The sequence below is a fragment of the Hibiscus syriacus genome, unplaced genomic scaffold, assembly GCF_006381635.1.
Source record: "Hibiscus syriacus cultivar Baekdansim isolate YM2019G1 unplaced genomic scaffold, ASM638163v2 tig00002655_pilon, whole genome shotgun sequence".
Lineage (NCBI taxonomy): Eukaryota > Viridiplantae > Streptophyta > Magnoliopsida > Malvales > Malvaceae > Hibiscus > Hibiscus syriacus.
Window position 1 is genome coordinate 213,164 of NW_024061938.1, and position 15,827 is coordinate 228,990.

At 34.8% G+C, this 15,827-nt stretch overlaps 2 protein-coding genes across 3 annotated transcripts; both read right to left on the reverse strand.

Moving 5' to 3' along the window:
• Nucleotides 1-1,167: 1,167 nt before the first annotated feature.
• On the reverse strand, nucleotides 1,168-6,191 carry LOC120148285 (terminal nucleotidyltransferase 4A-like). The gene is made up of 13 exons (XM_039161450.1): nucleotides 5,665-6,191; nucleotides 4,914-5,026; nucleotides 4,752-4,808; nucleotides 4,460-4,555; nucleotides 4,320-4,390; nucleotides 3,857-3,899; nucleotides 3,304-3,384; nucleotides 3,147-3,206; nucleotides 2,812-2,862; nucleotides 2,593-2,690; nucleotides 2,449-2,497; nucleotides 2,315-2,359; nucleotides 1,168-2,065 (listed from the first exon to the last, which is right to left on the reverse strand). The coding sequence occupies exons 1-13, from the start codon at nucleotides 6,041-6,043 to the stop codon at nucleotides 1,568-1,570; spliced, it is 1,641 nt and encodes a 546-aa protein (XP_039017381.1). The 5' UTR covers nucleotides 6,044-6,191; the 3' UTR covers nucleotides 1,168-1,567.
• Nucleotides 6,192-8,116: 1,925 nt separating this feature from the next.
• LOC120148269 (probable ubiquitin-conjugating enzyme E2 26) lies at nucleotides 8,117-13,217 on the reverse strand. Of its 2 annotated transcripts, none has more exons than XM_039161441.1 (8): nucleotides 13,118-13,217; nucleotides 12,878-12,986; nucleotides 11,530-11,670; nucleotides 10,466-11,413; nucleotides 10,299-10,362; nucleotides 10,027-10,166; nucleotides 9,621-9,932; nucleotides 8,117-8,307 (listed from the first exon to the last, which is right to left on the reverse strand). In XM_039161441.1, exons 1-8 carry the CDS (start codon nucleotides 13,186-13,188, stop codon nucleotides 8,173-8,175), a joined length of 1,920 nt encoding a protein of 639 aa, XP_039017372.1. In that variant the 5' UTR covers nucleotides 13,189-13,217; the 3' UTR covers nucleotides 8,117-8,172. The 2 variants fall into 2 exon arrangements, with proteins under 2 accessions (XP_039017372.1, XP_039017366.1); XM_039161435.1 differs by lacking the exon at nucleotides 8,117-8,307 and adding an exon at nucleotides 9,027-9,428.
• Between the last annotated feature and the right edge of the window lie 2,610 nt (nucleotides 13,218-15,827).

Here is a 15,827-nt window from a genome sequence, read left to right on the forward strand (position 1 = left end):
TTGACATAATTTTGTTGATACCCTTTTAACGATGTGTCTGATAAAATTTGATTCATGCCTTCAAATCCAAAACAAAGTAAAGAAATAGCTTAGTGAATACTATGAATATTCAAAACCAAAGACACAATCTTTAGCCAACAGGTTCATTGATTTAAAACCATTTTTTGATGCTTCAAATTTAAATTTAATGTGGTTACCTGTTATCCAAGTGTCATCCCTTGATGTTAGCCACTTGAGTTAAAGCAGATCGCCACCTTCGTGTCTTCTCTTTGTTGTCCTTGAAGTTTTCTTCATGCTTAGCGAAGGCTTCTTGAACTTTCCCCATCTGTTTTCTCAAATCAGATGGATCGACATCGTAGAAAATTGGGAAGACTTTATGCCCCTTCTCGTGTTTCTGTTGAATGATCTTGAAAAACTCTTCAAGGCACCAACTCGAAAATGCATATCCTTCTGAAAAAAACGATTACGGATCACCGGGATTCTTGAATTGCTTTGAAGAGCTGGGGTGCTATGCCTTCACCTGTCTCAAGCTTTTCATCGTCTCTGAAAGTGATAATTCCACTCCGTTTAAGAGCGACAATTCCACTCCATTTAAGTGCAGCATAAAGATGATCCGTGAAGTTCCTACGTGTATCCTCACCTCTAAAACTCAAGAAAATATCATATGTCCCTCGAGAAATAGAAGATGATGGCAACGAAGGCGATGATGATGGGGAATAAGAGGAGGAAGATGTCTCACCATCGAATTTAACCATCGGAATTTTGGAGCAATTTTGAAGATGATGTTGAAGAGGGTGAGACAGTCTGACAATGATCAAAGGAGTAAGATATGTTTCAAGAAATCGCTGAGATCAACTAATTGTTGCATATTTTTTTAAGAGCCTTTTGTCACAAAAATGCTGGCCATCTATCGCAATGATGGCTGTATTGCGTTTGCTATGCTGTGTTTTTCGTTTTGAAAAAGTAAAAGAGATTTACTCGATTTCGTTTTGAAAGTGTATAATAGTGACCCTTGTTTATAATATTAGTTATTGAATTTAAGATAGCTACATAATTGTATATAATCGGCATCATGTCACCATACTTGGTCAAGTTCTCTCACTATATTTTTTTATACAACAGTAAAAAGACATTTAGCAAATTATAATCAAGCAAAAGAGAGATGGGTTAAGTTCCAAGAAAGCTTTTTTTCTTCCATTATCATCTTGATGGTACATTGCAAAAAATAAAATAAAAAAGAGTGAATAATCATTGCAAAAGAGAGATGGTACTTGAACAAACCTGATAACTAATGTATGGTTACATTTGACGGTATGAATGTGTTTGAGGTCCTTCCCCAAAGGCCTCAGCAGAATGCTAAGAATAATGGGACTACTGTAATGAACTTATGTCATCCATGTCCCAGAAGAAATGGCAGTCGATAATAACTATCCCTCAACCTTTGTATGATAGAATTAAGAAATCAACCTTGACATCGGCGCAATTAGTCCTCGTTTAGAGCCAAGGTTTATTCTTTAATGATTGAAGAAGAAAACCAAAGACACAAGGGCGTTAGAACATGCTCATTCTAACGACTCCAGGATGAACCACCGTGATGACGACCAACACCATTGGGATCATTATGTTTATCTTTATGTCTAGAACTTCTCTTCCGCGAACTCTTTTCTTTCTTTGTGACTGTTTCTTCATCCCATACCTTTCTTACATCACCATTTTCTTTTACTCTCTTTTTTCGGTGCCTTTCTTTGGAAGATTTCCTTTTCCTTCCAGAGGATTGAGCACTAAAATCTCCAGAGTTTCCATCCCCTCGAGGCAGGGGTTCCTCATCATCCAACTGCCAATTGCATAAAATGTCCTGCTGCTCTTTGTGAAGTGTTTGTAAAGGCTCTCCAGCACCAGGAAGCAACTTACTAAAAGTGACATCACCGCTAGGTCCTCCTTTTCGCTCAAGCAAAACGGGATCCGGTCTAATTATGGTACCAAGAATGCTTCTATTGGGGCCAAGAGACAAGATGGTCTTTGGATTAGTTAGGGTAGAAAGAGCCATCCCGAAAGCTGACCTAATCTGCAAGACAATATATAAAATTCTCACTACATGTATTCTTATAGGAGCCAAAACTTCCTCTCATCTTCTACACAAGGTTGAAATGAAGCCAACCTCATCTAACTTATCCGAACAGACAGATACTTGGTTGTTTACCACGTGAATAATGAATATTAATCATGCATTTGGATAAAAGGGGGAAGACGGCAGCCATGGGTGTAGGGTTTCCCACTTAAAATAAAGTGAACTAGAAAGATAAAAATTGTTAACCTGGATATAGTTGAATGAGCTCTTCCCAATGTCATTGTCTGGAGTCTGTTTCATCATAAGAGATTAATAAATATAAATGAAACGAAAACAGCAGTCAAATTGAAAAATGAATAAGTAGCAAAATTCATGGTAACCTGTGGGTCCTCAATGCAGATGAGAAAGGACCGTCCTTTACTTGAAAACCTAAAGGAGAATCAAACAAAAAGAATAAAAAATGTCACCAGTAGTTGAGGATGACAAGTAATCAATTCAGCATGATGGAAAATTGTTCCTTTTACCCTTTGCTACTCTTCAAAAAGAAAGTGCCTCTATCTTTGCAAGACACACCAACATCCACAGTGTTCAATTTACGACCATAAAAATCAAAGAAATGTACCTGATTTCAAAAGAAAAATATTTATAAGATTGCATGCCAATTTTTCTTTTTTATTCTCTTTTATCGCAAAAGGTTCAGACTAAAAGGAGGGTGAAAAAGGTTGGTTTCTTTGCCCACATACCAAGAGCATCCCCAAGTTATGTTCCAGATTAGCTTGGGATTTACAAAGATTCTGAATCGCAAAAAAGAATATAGATTGGTTAGATGACACAAATAAAACAGGAGCACAAAAAGGTGCTAGAATCTAAAGCCTTAACAGAATCTGAAAATTACTGTTGCTTGTCTTTTATTATTTAATTACAATTCTTAAAGCACAAAATATCATGAAGATAAAATGCTGGTTGTAAATATTATAACAGTCATTGCTATTTGGAACGATTTCATAGGTGCCAGGCAGAAGCAAATGGACATCTTCCGGTTGCTCATACTGAATTTAACAACATGAGTTTTGCTTACCTGCAACATGGCAATGATCATTGCAAGGAGCGCATATGAACCTATTCCACCTGAATATACCTGCACAGTTTCAAAAACAATGAAAATAAAGAACAGAGCAATAACAATATTTTTTTAAAAGAAAAAGAACAGCACTTCAATATAGACGAACTCAAACCTCATTCAGGTCTCTCTGCTGTAAAAATACTTTCAAGATCAAACACAAAGGTCGTAATTGAGGCCAATTTTGTATTGCTCCCTAAGAGAAACACATAAGAACCGTTTTAAATTCAGAAAATAAAAAGGGAAAAAATCTAGAAGAAGTCTTTAAGTTCATGGAACATACAAAAGATTAATCTAAAGAAGAGATTTAATCAAACCACAGGAAAACTACAAAAGTCCTAATTTTGTGGAACATGATGTAGTCAGACCAAAAATAATTTACATAAACTTTAATCAACCAATCCAGAAGTTGACAAAGGAAACAAAATAAAAGGAAGCAGTGATTCTCATCAGTGACGATAAATATAGTAGCCGATGAATACGAGAACACAATCCTTGAGTAAAAATTTCAGCCAAAAATGGAACTTGGCTGAACAAATCCTAAAATAAAGTCTATGGTTCAACATAATTGACCTCATCTGAGAAAAAAGGGGATTAGAATAAGCATCATTATGTAAAACTAACAAATGAAACATCAAAGCACAGGGAAGTCAGTAATTGCAACAAACCTTGATAAACTCAGCAGCTTTTGGTCCATTATCCACATCAAAGCTGCAATATTGAACACCCAATTAAATATTGAACTGTGAGACACAGCTGTCGAATAAAACATGGAACCTTGTCTTTAAATTTCCACTTATCATTTGTATTATATGTCAGACTAGGGACCTAAACATGTCTCCCACTCATCCAATTCCAAGCATCCCATCGGATTTTGTCAATCAAGAGAATAATCTAGATCAAGTGAGCTTTTTACATGCTTACACAAAAAATGATTACATTAGATTTCTAGTTCATGATTTATTGAAAGCCTCATCTTCCTCAAATAATAAAAATAAAACATTTGGTGAAATATGTTTCCTCAGTGGTTACTAATATCCAAATACTATGTTTCCTCAGTAGTAAGTCTCAAACAATGCAGCAAATTTGAAATTCAATTCAATCCAAAAGCAATGCAAGTCGAACTCAGACCTTATATCAAAAGCAACACCACTTTTCTTTTCTACAAATTTAACTATTGGCACACGAGCTTTTGCAATCACCTGATAGGAATTGAACTGTTAGATAAAAAATACTCTATTGTATCAATAAACTTTGAGGAAAATAAATACCTGCATCTTTTTTGCAATCCCCCTTTGAGATAATGCCCTGGAAAGAGCATGCAAACCAGTCTGTGCATTTTTTATGCCCGAGTCTAGAATTACTACCTGCGTAACATATAAACAAATGGGTTAAGAAAGTCAATCATACAAAACGGGAGAGTGCAAATTTTTTGGTCAGTTTCCCCTTGCTTATTGTTTCCTTTAGGAGCAAATTTATACACAAAATTTCTGATGAAAACCCTTCAAATATGTCACGTGTGATAAAATACGACAAAATTAAACATTAAAGCATAATACTCACATCAATATCACTTGTTGGTAAATAAAGCCCTGTCCTGAATGACCCAAAAACTTCTGGCTGCAAAGCAATAATTCGTTACCCTTTGGCATTGTACACTATTTATAAATCTTTACACGTGTGTATTTCTTTTAGCACGAGAGAAAGAGAAGCTCCCAATCATACCCTGCAGGAAGGCCATATGTATTTGATAACATCAAAAATGGAATGCACAGCAGCATCACGTGACGCTTGCTCTTCGGGAGTGGGGGATAGAAAATCACAAAAATCCACTATCTCTGCAATGCCCACCATGGTAAAGTATTAAATCTGCCTATGATGTACACACCATAAAAATGGCATTCAAGAATGTTTATCACTTATACCACATCAAAGATTCAAAGGTACATCAATAGACTCCCGGTATCTTTTCTACCACTTATACTACATCTGTTTACCAAAAAATCTATGACTTCAATAAAAATTTCCAGGACCAAAATGACAACTATACAAGCAGCCCTCCATTTCTTTTCTAGACAATCATATCCACCATATTAATATGCTTTGCCCATAAATTACACAAACCAGCGTAATAAGTAGATGAGAGAATTCGAATCGAAATATCAATAACAAGCACATAATTAAAGGTAAAGATACAAAATTTATCAAAGGACGTCTAAATTTAAAAACTTCAAAATTTCAAATCCATCAAGATTCATTCATTCAAAATTTCAATGTAAGGGCAATTGAAAAATATGAAAGCAATCAAGCTTGCCAAGAATACTCGAAGGGATCAAAAACTGAAGTTCAACTCAACTTAATCACCGCATGTAAATTTATCTCAAACAAAAATTAATCATGACAAAATTCAAATTTAAATAAAAATTTTGTCAAGATTTTCAAAATTTACATTAAAACGGCTTATATCATCACCGACCTTTATGCAACTGAAGCATTGGACTTTTAAACTTGCTATTCCCACCAAACCACCATTTGTTCTCAAGCCTTGGCTCATCCACAGTAGCCGGTGTCTTCGGCTCCGATTCATCGCAGGCCAATAATGGAGTCTGAACTAATAACGGCTCATCCGGCTCATTAACATCGAGCGAGAAATAGTCCACCGCAGCTGAGTCCACGGAGACGGGATTTTCTGTCGATAGAGAGATTTCGTTGCGGAAGACAGTGTATGGCTCAAAAGGATATTGATTGGACGGCGGAGATTCGTCGGAAGGTGAAGAAGGGAGCGAAATTGGGTCTACTGTTAGGGTTTCGTAGAGGATATCGGGTTGCAAATTGGTGAGGTTTAGGGGTTCCATTGAAAAGAAACTCAAACAAGATTGGAGTATCGGGAAATTGGGGCTTAAAGGTCTCGGCTGACGGTCGGGAAATTGCTGGGTTTGGGGGTTCCACCGCGACTGAAAGGAAGTTTCATGGAGGTTAAAGGTTAGGGCTTTGAAGGTTGGGAAATCATCTAGGTTTAAAGCTGAAACGACGTAGGATTTGTACATTTCATATTTGTTTGATAAATTGTATTTTTCTTAAATCTCTAATGCTATAGTTTCATTCACGAATGTAAGATTAATTTCGAAAATAAAATATTTAAAATATAACATGATAAATAAAAGTATTGGAATATTATTTTAAATTCATTTAATATAATCACAAAACTATAATATTTGACCAGATGAATATTAATTTTATAAAATAAATTTTATATTTTTATTATAATCACGAGCTTTTTTAATGAATTTTTTTTTATTTTTTAACATTTATATAAAAATATTATTCAAAATCAAATTCAATATCAATGTTAACTATAACTAGTTAAAATTTTATTGAAAATACTAATAACAGTATATAAACATGTATCCCAATGTTATAAGTATTTTTTTAAAGTATTATAAGTAAATTTGGTGTGAATTAGGGGTGTTCAAAATTTTGGTTAAAACTAATTTGACCGACCGGATTAAAAAAAATCGGTTAACGGTTAATAATTTTTTTCAGACTTCGATTATCAATTAATTCGATTCAGAATCAGTCAATTGACCGAATTAACCGAATTTTTTTAAACTTTAATATATTGTATATATTATTTACATATTACTTAGTCTAAGTTTTTAAACTTTGGTTTTGACCGAATTAACTAATCGAAATAAGCGCAAATATAAAGAAATTATATATAATATATATTATTTATAAATTTCGGTTAATTTAATCAACCGATCGATTAACTGAACTTTATTCGGTTCGATTAATTATTTTCGAAAAAATTGATTCGATTAACAGTTAAAGAAAAACTTATAATAATATATTTGAACCGACTAATTGAACACCCAGTGAGTTCGGATTCCTGCCTTGTGCTTTCGATTTTCCCCTGAATATACCCTCCATTATCGAACCCTTTTACCGGAGCAAGCTGAAAATTCAGAAGAATGTTACTGTCCATAGAAGCATTTCTTCGCGCTAGATCGATCGATGCAAACTTTCTGCATCCAACCATACACAGCCTCCAGTGTCAGCATCATAAATCCCTTCAGCAGTAATCTCCAATCAATGTTTGTGATGTCAAGAAACCGGCGAAGCATTAGACCATGAGTTTGTGATGTCTAGAAACCGGCAAAGCAAAACGTGCAACTGATTCTTCTTGCCATCCCACATTCCTTCTCCAATCAATGTTGTGCTGGGATTTAAACGGCGGAGAGTCTTGAAAACTTGACATTATCTTCAAACTTCAGGAAAATCCGAACTCTCTTTCAAACATCTGTGCAATTAATGACATCTAAAGACACAGAACCAGGCAAATCCGCTATCACCCCATCCAAAGGGAGGCACTTGTTGGATCTGCAGCCTGTATACTGCAAATTAAATACATTTGCAGTTGCAGTTGCAAGGCTTGAAAACTTTGAACAAAAGGATCTTCCTCGCAGTACACTGTATATCGATAAACTCTTTCCGAAATCACTTTCAACGGAAAATTCATCCTTAGAAAAGGTGAACTTGTAATTCGGTTGTGGATGCATCAGTATGGAGATTGGTTCAAAATAATTGTTATCATTGCTAAGACTTAAACTCTCTAAAGTTCTGGTAATCAAACTAGTAATACTACTAGAATTCTTGATATTGTAAAGCTTAAGAACAGCTGCAGGTGAAAGCAGAGTACCTTCTTTTAAGTATGCAGAACCTGTTCCAACCATACAAAGATTCCCCGAAGACTCAGACCAGAATCCGTGCAGCTCCAAAACAAACGGATTGTTATACTCCGCAACCTCAGGTGGCTCGTGAGGCGTGACAGCTGAATCTTTTGATGTTCCACTTAAGATGCTTTTGAAATGAAATGGACTATGTAACTCAAAGCTTCCTTCTATAATAAACACGTCTTTACCGATTTGGTTCACCTCAGTGGTGTAAAACGAGAATGAATTCAGATACCTGGTTATGTTTGCACTTAAAACTCTGAAATTTCCATCAGAATAATAAAAACCAAAATGGTGTGGACCGAATGGACCAAACTCGAAATCTGGAAGTTCGGAGTTGGGGACCGACTCCGGAACAATCGAATAACAGTGTTTAGAGTAAGACCCTATAAGAGATGAGACAGATTTCACTGAGAAACTAATTAACAGAAAGGAAAGTTTGAGTTGCACAACCATGGAAACATTGAAAGTTTCATTGCCTTTGTAATTTCAAACAAGGAACAATCAGTTTTTGATTCGTAAATGAATTTTGTTGAATTTGTCATTTCGAGTTTACATGTTAATAGTTGAAGCATCCAAAATCAAAATATATATATTTTATTACAGAATGGATAAAGACAACATGAAAAATTCAGAAAGTCATTGAAATTTCCTACAAATGGAATGGATTTTTCACCTTGGATGCTTAACAGGCCTGCATTGTCACCTTGTCCGAAACACTTGTTTGTTTCTGCTGGTAAATGATGTTAACATATGCCATGGAGGCTTCGGTGGAATTGATAAGAAAGCAACTCATGCAGTGTTGACAAATTGTATATATAATAATAAATGGAGAATGAAAGGATGTATGGATATTTTTCGATATATCGAGAAGAGAATCCAGTACTCCTCGGTCGAGAATATCGGAGAACCACCCGTTGAATGTCTTTGCTCAAATTAAGCTCGGATCGGTTAACTGGGATGTGCGAGGCAAAATAATATGCTAAAAGCTCAAGCCGTAACAGATTGAAAATTCAGAAAAGAACTGATAACCCCCATCCATGTATGCAACAATTTACAAGTTCAGAGACTATGTGAGCATCCCATGAAGGAAAGCATATGGTACTGCTCAATTAAATTCTAAATTACTTGCTATGAACTCGAGTTAAACTAATACTATGCATATCTATAAATGAAACTGTTTTACTCGAGTTTCAAAATTTTAATTTTAAAAAGTAGTTCACAATACTGAAACCTTGCAGACTCAGCTATTTCGACTTTTGGGGACAGTAAGGAATTTCTCACAGTCATTTACTCCGAGTACAGTAAATTCTTTCACGATAATACTTACACATCCAGCAACAGAGTCCCTGAACTTCTTTGAGCAGCTCTTGTTGCCTTCATCGACATCTTGAATGCCACCTTCTGCCAGGCAGCCTACCTGAGCACCATCCATATATGCTTTACATGCCACAAGAATATTTTGACCACGACGATAGAAATGGCCTACAACGAAGTTTTCAAAATGCTGCAGCCAAACACGGATTCATTAGAATCATAAGACGAAGAGAAGAAATGGGTAGTTTATTATGCATTCCAACTCAAATTCTGTACTAAAGAGCCCCTATATCATAGTCAACATAAATGCTTTCATTCCAGTTGACAGCGTTCCGGCTTGTACGCTACTGAAAACATCAAAGAGGTAATTCCTTCAGCTTACCTTTGGAGGCCTCCTCATTGAATAGACCATTGTCTTCAGTGACAAAATGAATGTATCCTCATTGTATTGTTGGGACAATAATTCACCTTGTTGTGTGCCTCTATGATGAGCCCAACCAGGCTCGTTAAAGTACGGATCCTGATTCAAGATTAGAGCCTGAATAGATACCAGAACTTGGAGCATTGTAGACATACCAGGTATCCACTTCTCATTCTTATCACCAGACCACGTGTTCAGGAGACTAAGACATACTTTTCCACAACCATACAAATTTGGATTCAGTCTGAGTCCACCAGAGTGGTAGTAAACATGCTGCCAAGGAATTCCTACTAATCAGACCAAACATATATACCAGAAAATATGATCATACAAGATGCAATCAAATTTATAAACCATAATTACATACTGGTGGGCCTTTAGGATAGCTAGCAGGGAAGAAAACATCAAAGAAGAAGAGACCATCATGGTAAGGAGTTCCCTCTGCTCCTATAATTACAGCCCTTAAGAGATCCATTCTTGATTCATACACCCTAACAAAAATAGTATCTGTTGAAACAGTAGAAATGATACTGAGTAAGAAACAATATTATTTATACATTCCATCAGTAAAAGGGAAATTGTCACTAGCAAAGTGGAAAATCTCAGCTATTAACATTTCACGCAAAACTTAAAACTCACCTGGCAAATCCTTCTCAAGTATTCTCCACTCCTCCTGAATCTTCTTTGCCCAGTTCTTCGGAGGCTGCCACAAATTGAATTCACAAAAACAAAGTTTACTGGTTGAAAAATTACGAACATAACTACGGAAAAAGGAAGACCATAATATATCTTGAAAGGCTACTCACCTGCTTTGTTGAAGATCCACTGGCAGCATAGTGATGATCCGAAAAATCTTCAACAGTATCAAATTGTTTAAAATGTTGGAACTTACTGAGAATATCTGCTTCATTTACATTTCTCTGGTTTCTGATATCTGCCACTTCTTGAGGAGTAATATAAGCACCATATACTGGATCAGAAAAACTCGAATAGACGTTATGCTTATTGAGATTATATTTTGGTTTCATAGAGGGTGGCCACAAAGACATGGATGGGTCAGTAACCACAGTGTGAGTAAATGCCTCTATAGGCATAAAACTACCGGCACTAATATGCTTCTTTGCAGCAGAACCAAAGTGATCCCAATAAGTTGGATTAACTGCATGAGGCAGCATCATTGAATCAGAGTGACCCCCGTCACTACCGGCAGTTGAACCACTGACCTGGTAAGACTGGAATGAATCCCAACCTGGAAGATTCTGGCTAATCAATTTATGTTGTGAAGTAGCTGGCTTCTTACTTAGTGAACCTTGTGGGAATAAAAATGTTGAAGGAACACCTGCTCCTCCAGGAGGACTTATAGAATCCACTGGGGTCCGGAAACTTAAACTACTAACTAAAGCTGGCTTCTTGTTCACATGAGCAGGCTCTGAAAACCAAGTCGAATGAGATTGGTCATTCCCATTAACACTTGATTGAGTGTTCTCATGATTAGTAATCTTTTGGCTCTCTAAAAAGTCAGGAAACCAAGGGACGGAAGCCTCTACTCCAGCAGGAATATCAAAATTATCAAAAGGTGCTTGCAATATGGCATACTCGTCAACATCCCAAAACTCACTAATGTGATAGTTATCAAGGAAATCATCATCATAGGCCAAATTCCCATCGAGGTTATATGCATTGTGTGATCCTTGGGTAGAATGCTTAGAAGGTTCAACCTTGTTTATCAAACCAAAAGGCTTAACCACAAAGTCCTGTACAGAAATGAAGAAAAAGTAAATGGAAAAATAATAGGTCCTAACACCCGCACATTTGATGTTAGGCATAGACAAAAGCAACTACAGAAAGGGCACTTCAATCTCTCACATACCTCAGCTTGAATAGCACTAGAAACGCCAGAGCTACCTTTTACTGCCTTCCCTTTGTTCCTTACACCAACCATCTCATCAAGGATCATTACATCACTTGAATCTCCATCGTTATCAACATCAATTACTTCATGGATAACAACCTACCAAGATATGGAACAGAAGTTTTCTACTAAACCATGAGATAAGATTTTTCTAAAGAGCCACAAGATTGACTGAGAAAAACATTTAAAATACAATAACTTGATAACGAATGTATGCACTTGTGTCTATTAGTAGAGAGGAAGCTAGTAAGGCATACAAGATGTTTCTTAGTGCAGAATTTCTAGATTTGGAGTGTGTTTGTCTAAAAACACTCAATTGCATGAAGTCGCCCTTAACTTCAAAGGTAGAGTTGGCCACAATGCTTTCCCAATATATGGCCACACTCCATGAAAAAAAAAATTGGTGTGCTTTCTTTCCCATTCCAATAACACGCAGATCATGTCCAATGTCAATGTTACTAGACTGTTCCAAATTTTAACAATTATTGAACATTTTCAGCCTTAGACATTAGCAAGTAGAGCGTTTAACACCTGTTTAAATGCTTATTACTACCTTCTACTAAACAAGAAATGAATTCATTTTTATACCCCACCAACAAACATTCTCTATTAATTGCATAAAAATGCTATAAAAATCAGACAATCCACACCAAAAGGAAGATGAATCTTCAAAGCCCTCCATTTTAAACTATTAGAAGCTTATTTATCAAAGGACTCATAAACAGTACCCAAAAATAGTTATTGTGCAAGAAAACGTGCTCATTAATCATCAGCTACTTTACCAAGAACGACTATTACAAGGGCAATGTCTGCTTATTTCAAATCCCTGAGACAGTGTAAAAGAAAGGACCCATCGTCCCAAACTGTCAATCTCCGGGGCCCTGTAAGCAATAGCACCCTAACAAATAAGGAGAGGACATCTAAGTCACAACAATTGCCACAACTCCCGTCCATTATCATTTCAAAGACCAAAATTCAGCACCAACAATATTCGGTAACTTTAAACTATCATGATTGGAAGAACGTAGTCCCAAGTCCCCAACACACAGTTATAAGTGAAATCATAAGTTTTCGTTGTGAAAATTCAAATTTAACTCCTTTAAACCCTAAAAAATCAATAGTAAATAATCCAAAAAACAACGAAATTCCACAATAAACCGATCAAACAAAATTCCATTAACAAAAGTGACAACCAAACGATCATTGTATTTAACCGAATTCATAACTCAAAAAAAAAATCTTCAAGAATACGTTAAAAAAAGAGACAAAAACTATTCTTTAAAAGAAAAAATAAGTGAACGATCACCGGTTTTTTCTTGCTAGACTTGAAAGAGCTCGGAACCGGAGGAGGGATCTCGATCAGTTCCGGGTCCATTAAGAAACTGGAATTCGGAGTAGAGGGAATCAATCGTTTCCTGTTTGGACAGTGAGAAAGTGAGAGAGAAATCATCAAAGAAACCGCAAAGGACGTTCGAATTCTATTTCATTTTCATAGTTATAAAAAAAAACAATGAAATATATGTATATATATATTAAAAGAAAAGACTTGGAATTTCGCGTGTCATGATAAGCGTGCAGAGTCAACGGCGACGGTGGCAGCGGCTTCATAGACGACATTACTTAAATAGAACGCAAGTGATCTGTTCTTCTAGCTCCACGGCTTCGCGCCTAGTCTGTGAGTAAATTATACTTACATAATCGGCTCCTTTATGCTCGAATTACCCTTTTGCCATTCAACTTTGGTTGCTTACGTGGCATGAACTTTAACGACAGTGAGTGAGTTTCAATGTAATTGGGTATAGAGGATCAGAGGTCAAAGCTTCCGGTGTAAGACAGTGCGGAGTTGACTGAAACATTGACTGTATCGATGATTTTTACCCGTTCGATGAGTTTTTCTCGAAACGTGGACGGATACGATTTCAAAAAGTTAGGATATTTAAGAGATAAACATTGCTGACGTGGAAACGATGATGAAAACATCATAATAAAAATCTTTTAGGCCGAATAAAGAAAACAGTAAGGAATACACGGGCCCAATATCAAAGGCTCAATAAATAATTAGGATCATGAAATTGGATTTTTTTTTTTTTGTAAATTGGATCGTAGTTCGACTTCGTTCTTAATCAATTCTTAATTGATATTAAATTTTGATGTTAATCTCTCTTTTTTTCTTTTGCCATAGTTATAAATTCTTTCTACCAAGGAATTTGTTAATAATGAGCTGACTCTTATTCCCATATGTAATGGGATAAGGGGGAGGTATGATAGTAGGCTGCCCCCGACACCAGGTTGAGAGTAGTTTCCGTAGGAGACCTCTGAATTATGAATTGCCCACCGTGAGACTCGATCTCACGACTCCAAGGTTAAGATATTATGAATAAGCGTAAATTAAGCAAATAATTAAGATACTTTTCTCTAACTATTACAAAAGAAACTAGCTATTTGAAATCAAACAAGGGCTATGCAAGAAAAAAATTATAAACTCAAACAAAAGATTACTACGGACAAATCTAGATGTATCGGTGAACGAATCAAAACAAGAATAAAACTATTGAAAGATCATGGACAATTTTAAATCAGGGTCGAACGTCAAGAGATAATTTTCTCAAAAAACGTAAATCACATATTCAAATTCAATTTAAAGGTTTAAAACAAAAAAGATTAACAATGTAATAAATAAGAGCCATCAAGACGAGGCAAAATCCAACCTAAGAAAATTAAAGAAAAAGAACAATAAAATAAACGATAAAACATAAAAATAGAGTTATTAAAAAAATTAACAGTTGATAATCAACCTTATGACTGCTGCCGCCACCTGTTAACAAAGGTAAAAAAAATAGAGAGAATTTAGATTTTTGAATGAGATATACGCTCTTATTTTCAATGATATTTATTGAGAGAATATTATGTAATACATTATCAAAACTAATATTATGATTTGTGATAAAGGAATAATAATTAGAGTTATTTATGGATGGTTAATCATACTATTTAGCCTAAACGGTCGGTTAATCGTTATAACATTTATGAGATTTTTCTAATTGCAATCTAATCATTAAGAAACGATTAATCGTTATTAACGATTCGGTTACATGTTAACCACATGCAGAGACAGAGTTCACTTAGAGCCCAAGGGGTCCCGGCCTCTGTTAAAATTTGTATATTCAGTATAATTTTAGTTTAATAATATTTTTGTTTATGTAAAAATAAATATTTAAATTTAAAAAATATAAAAATATAAAAATTTTGTTATTAACGATTCAATTACAAGTTAACCACAGGTAGGGACAGAGCTCCCTTATAGCCCAAGGGGTCTCGAATCCTGTTAAAATTTTTATATTCGATATAATTTTGATTTAATAGTATTTTGGTTCATGTAAAAATAAATATTTAAATTTAAAAAATAAATATGTATTAAATATTTAATCAAGTAGTGGTCGAACTAAACAATGATAAGTATGTGTTATCAAATTTTTAGTCTAATTACAATTTAGGTCATTGTAAGTTTAAATATTAGACAAATTAGAAGTTGTCTTGTGAATTTTGAGTTTTTTTATTATAAATTTAAGGTGAATACAATGTAGTATATGTACAAAGACTTTCAACTATTTGACAATGAACGCTCCTACCCCTACATACGCAGTGCTTGAACTCGGGACCTTAAGGATAACAACAAACCCCTTAATCACTAAGGTAGTTTATTCATACTGAATTTCGAGTTTAAATACCTAATAAGTCTTTATATTAAATAGTCTAATATTTAGGCTCATTTCAATATTTAATTTTAGCTCTGTACCTGACTAGGTTAACCTATTACATTATTTGTTAATTTTTTTTCCATAATTCATACTATAAAAAGAATGTAACACTTAACACATACTTACACTGATATAAGTGAATAAAATAAACAAATATAACACTTAACACATACTTACACCAGTGTAAGTGATAAAATAAATAAGTGTAGCACTTAATACATACATACACCGGTGTAAGTGATAAAATAAACAAGTGTAACACTTAATACATACTTATACCAGTGTAAGTGAATAAAAAAATGTATATCACTTAACACATACTATATTAATGTAAGCGAATAAAATAAAATAAAATATAATACTTAACACATACTTATAACGGTGTAAATATATAAAATAAAAAAGTATAGCATTTAACATATATTTATTGATATAAGTATGTACATATTTTAAGATTTTAATATGTAATAATAAACATATAATTATGTTGATATGTTT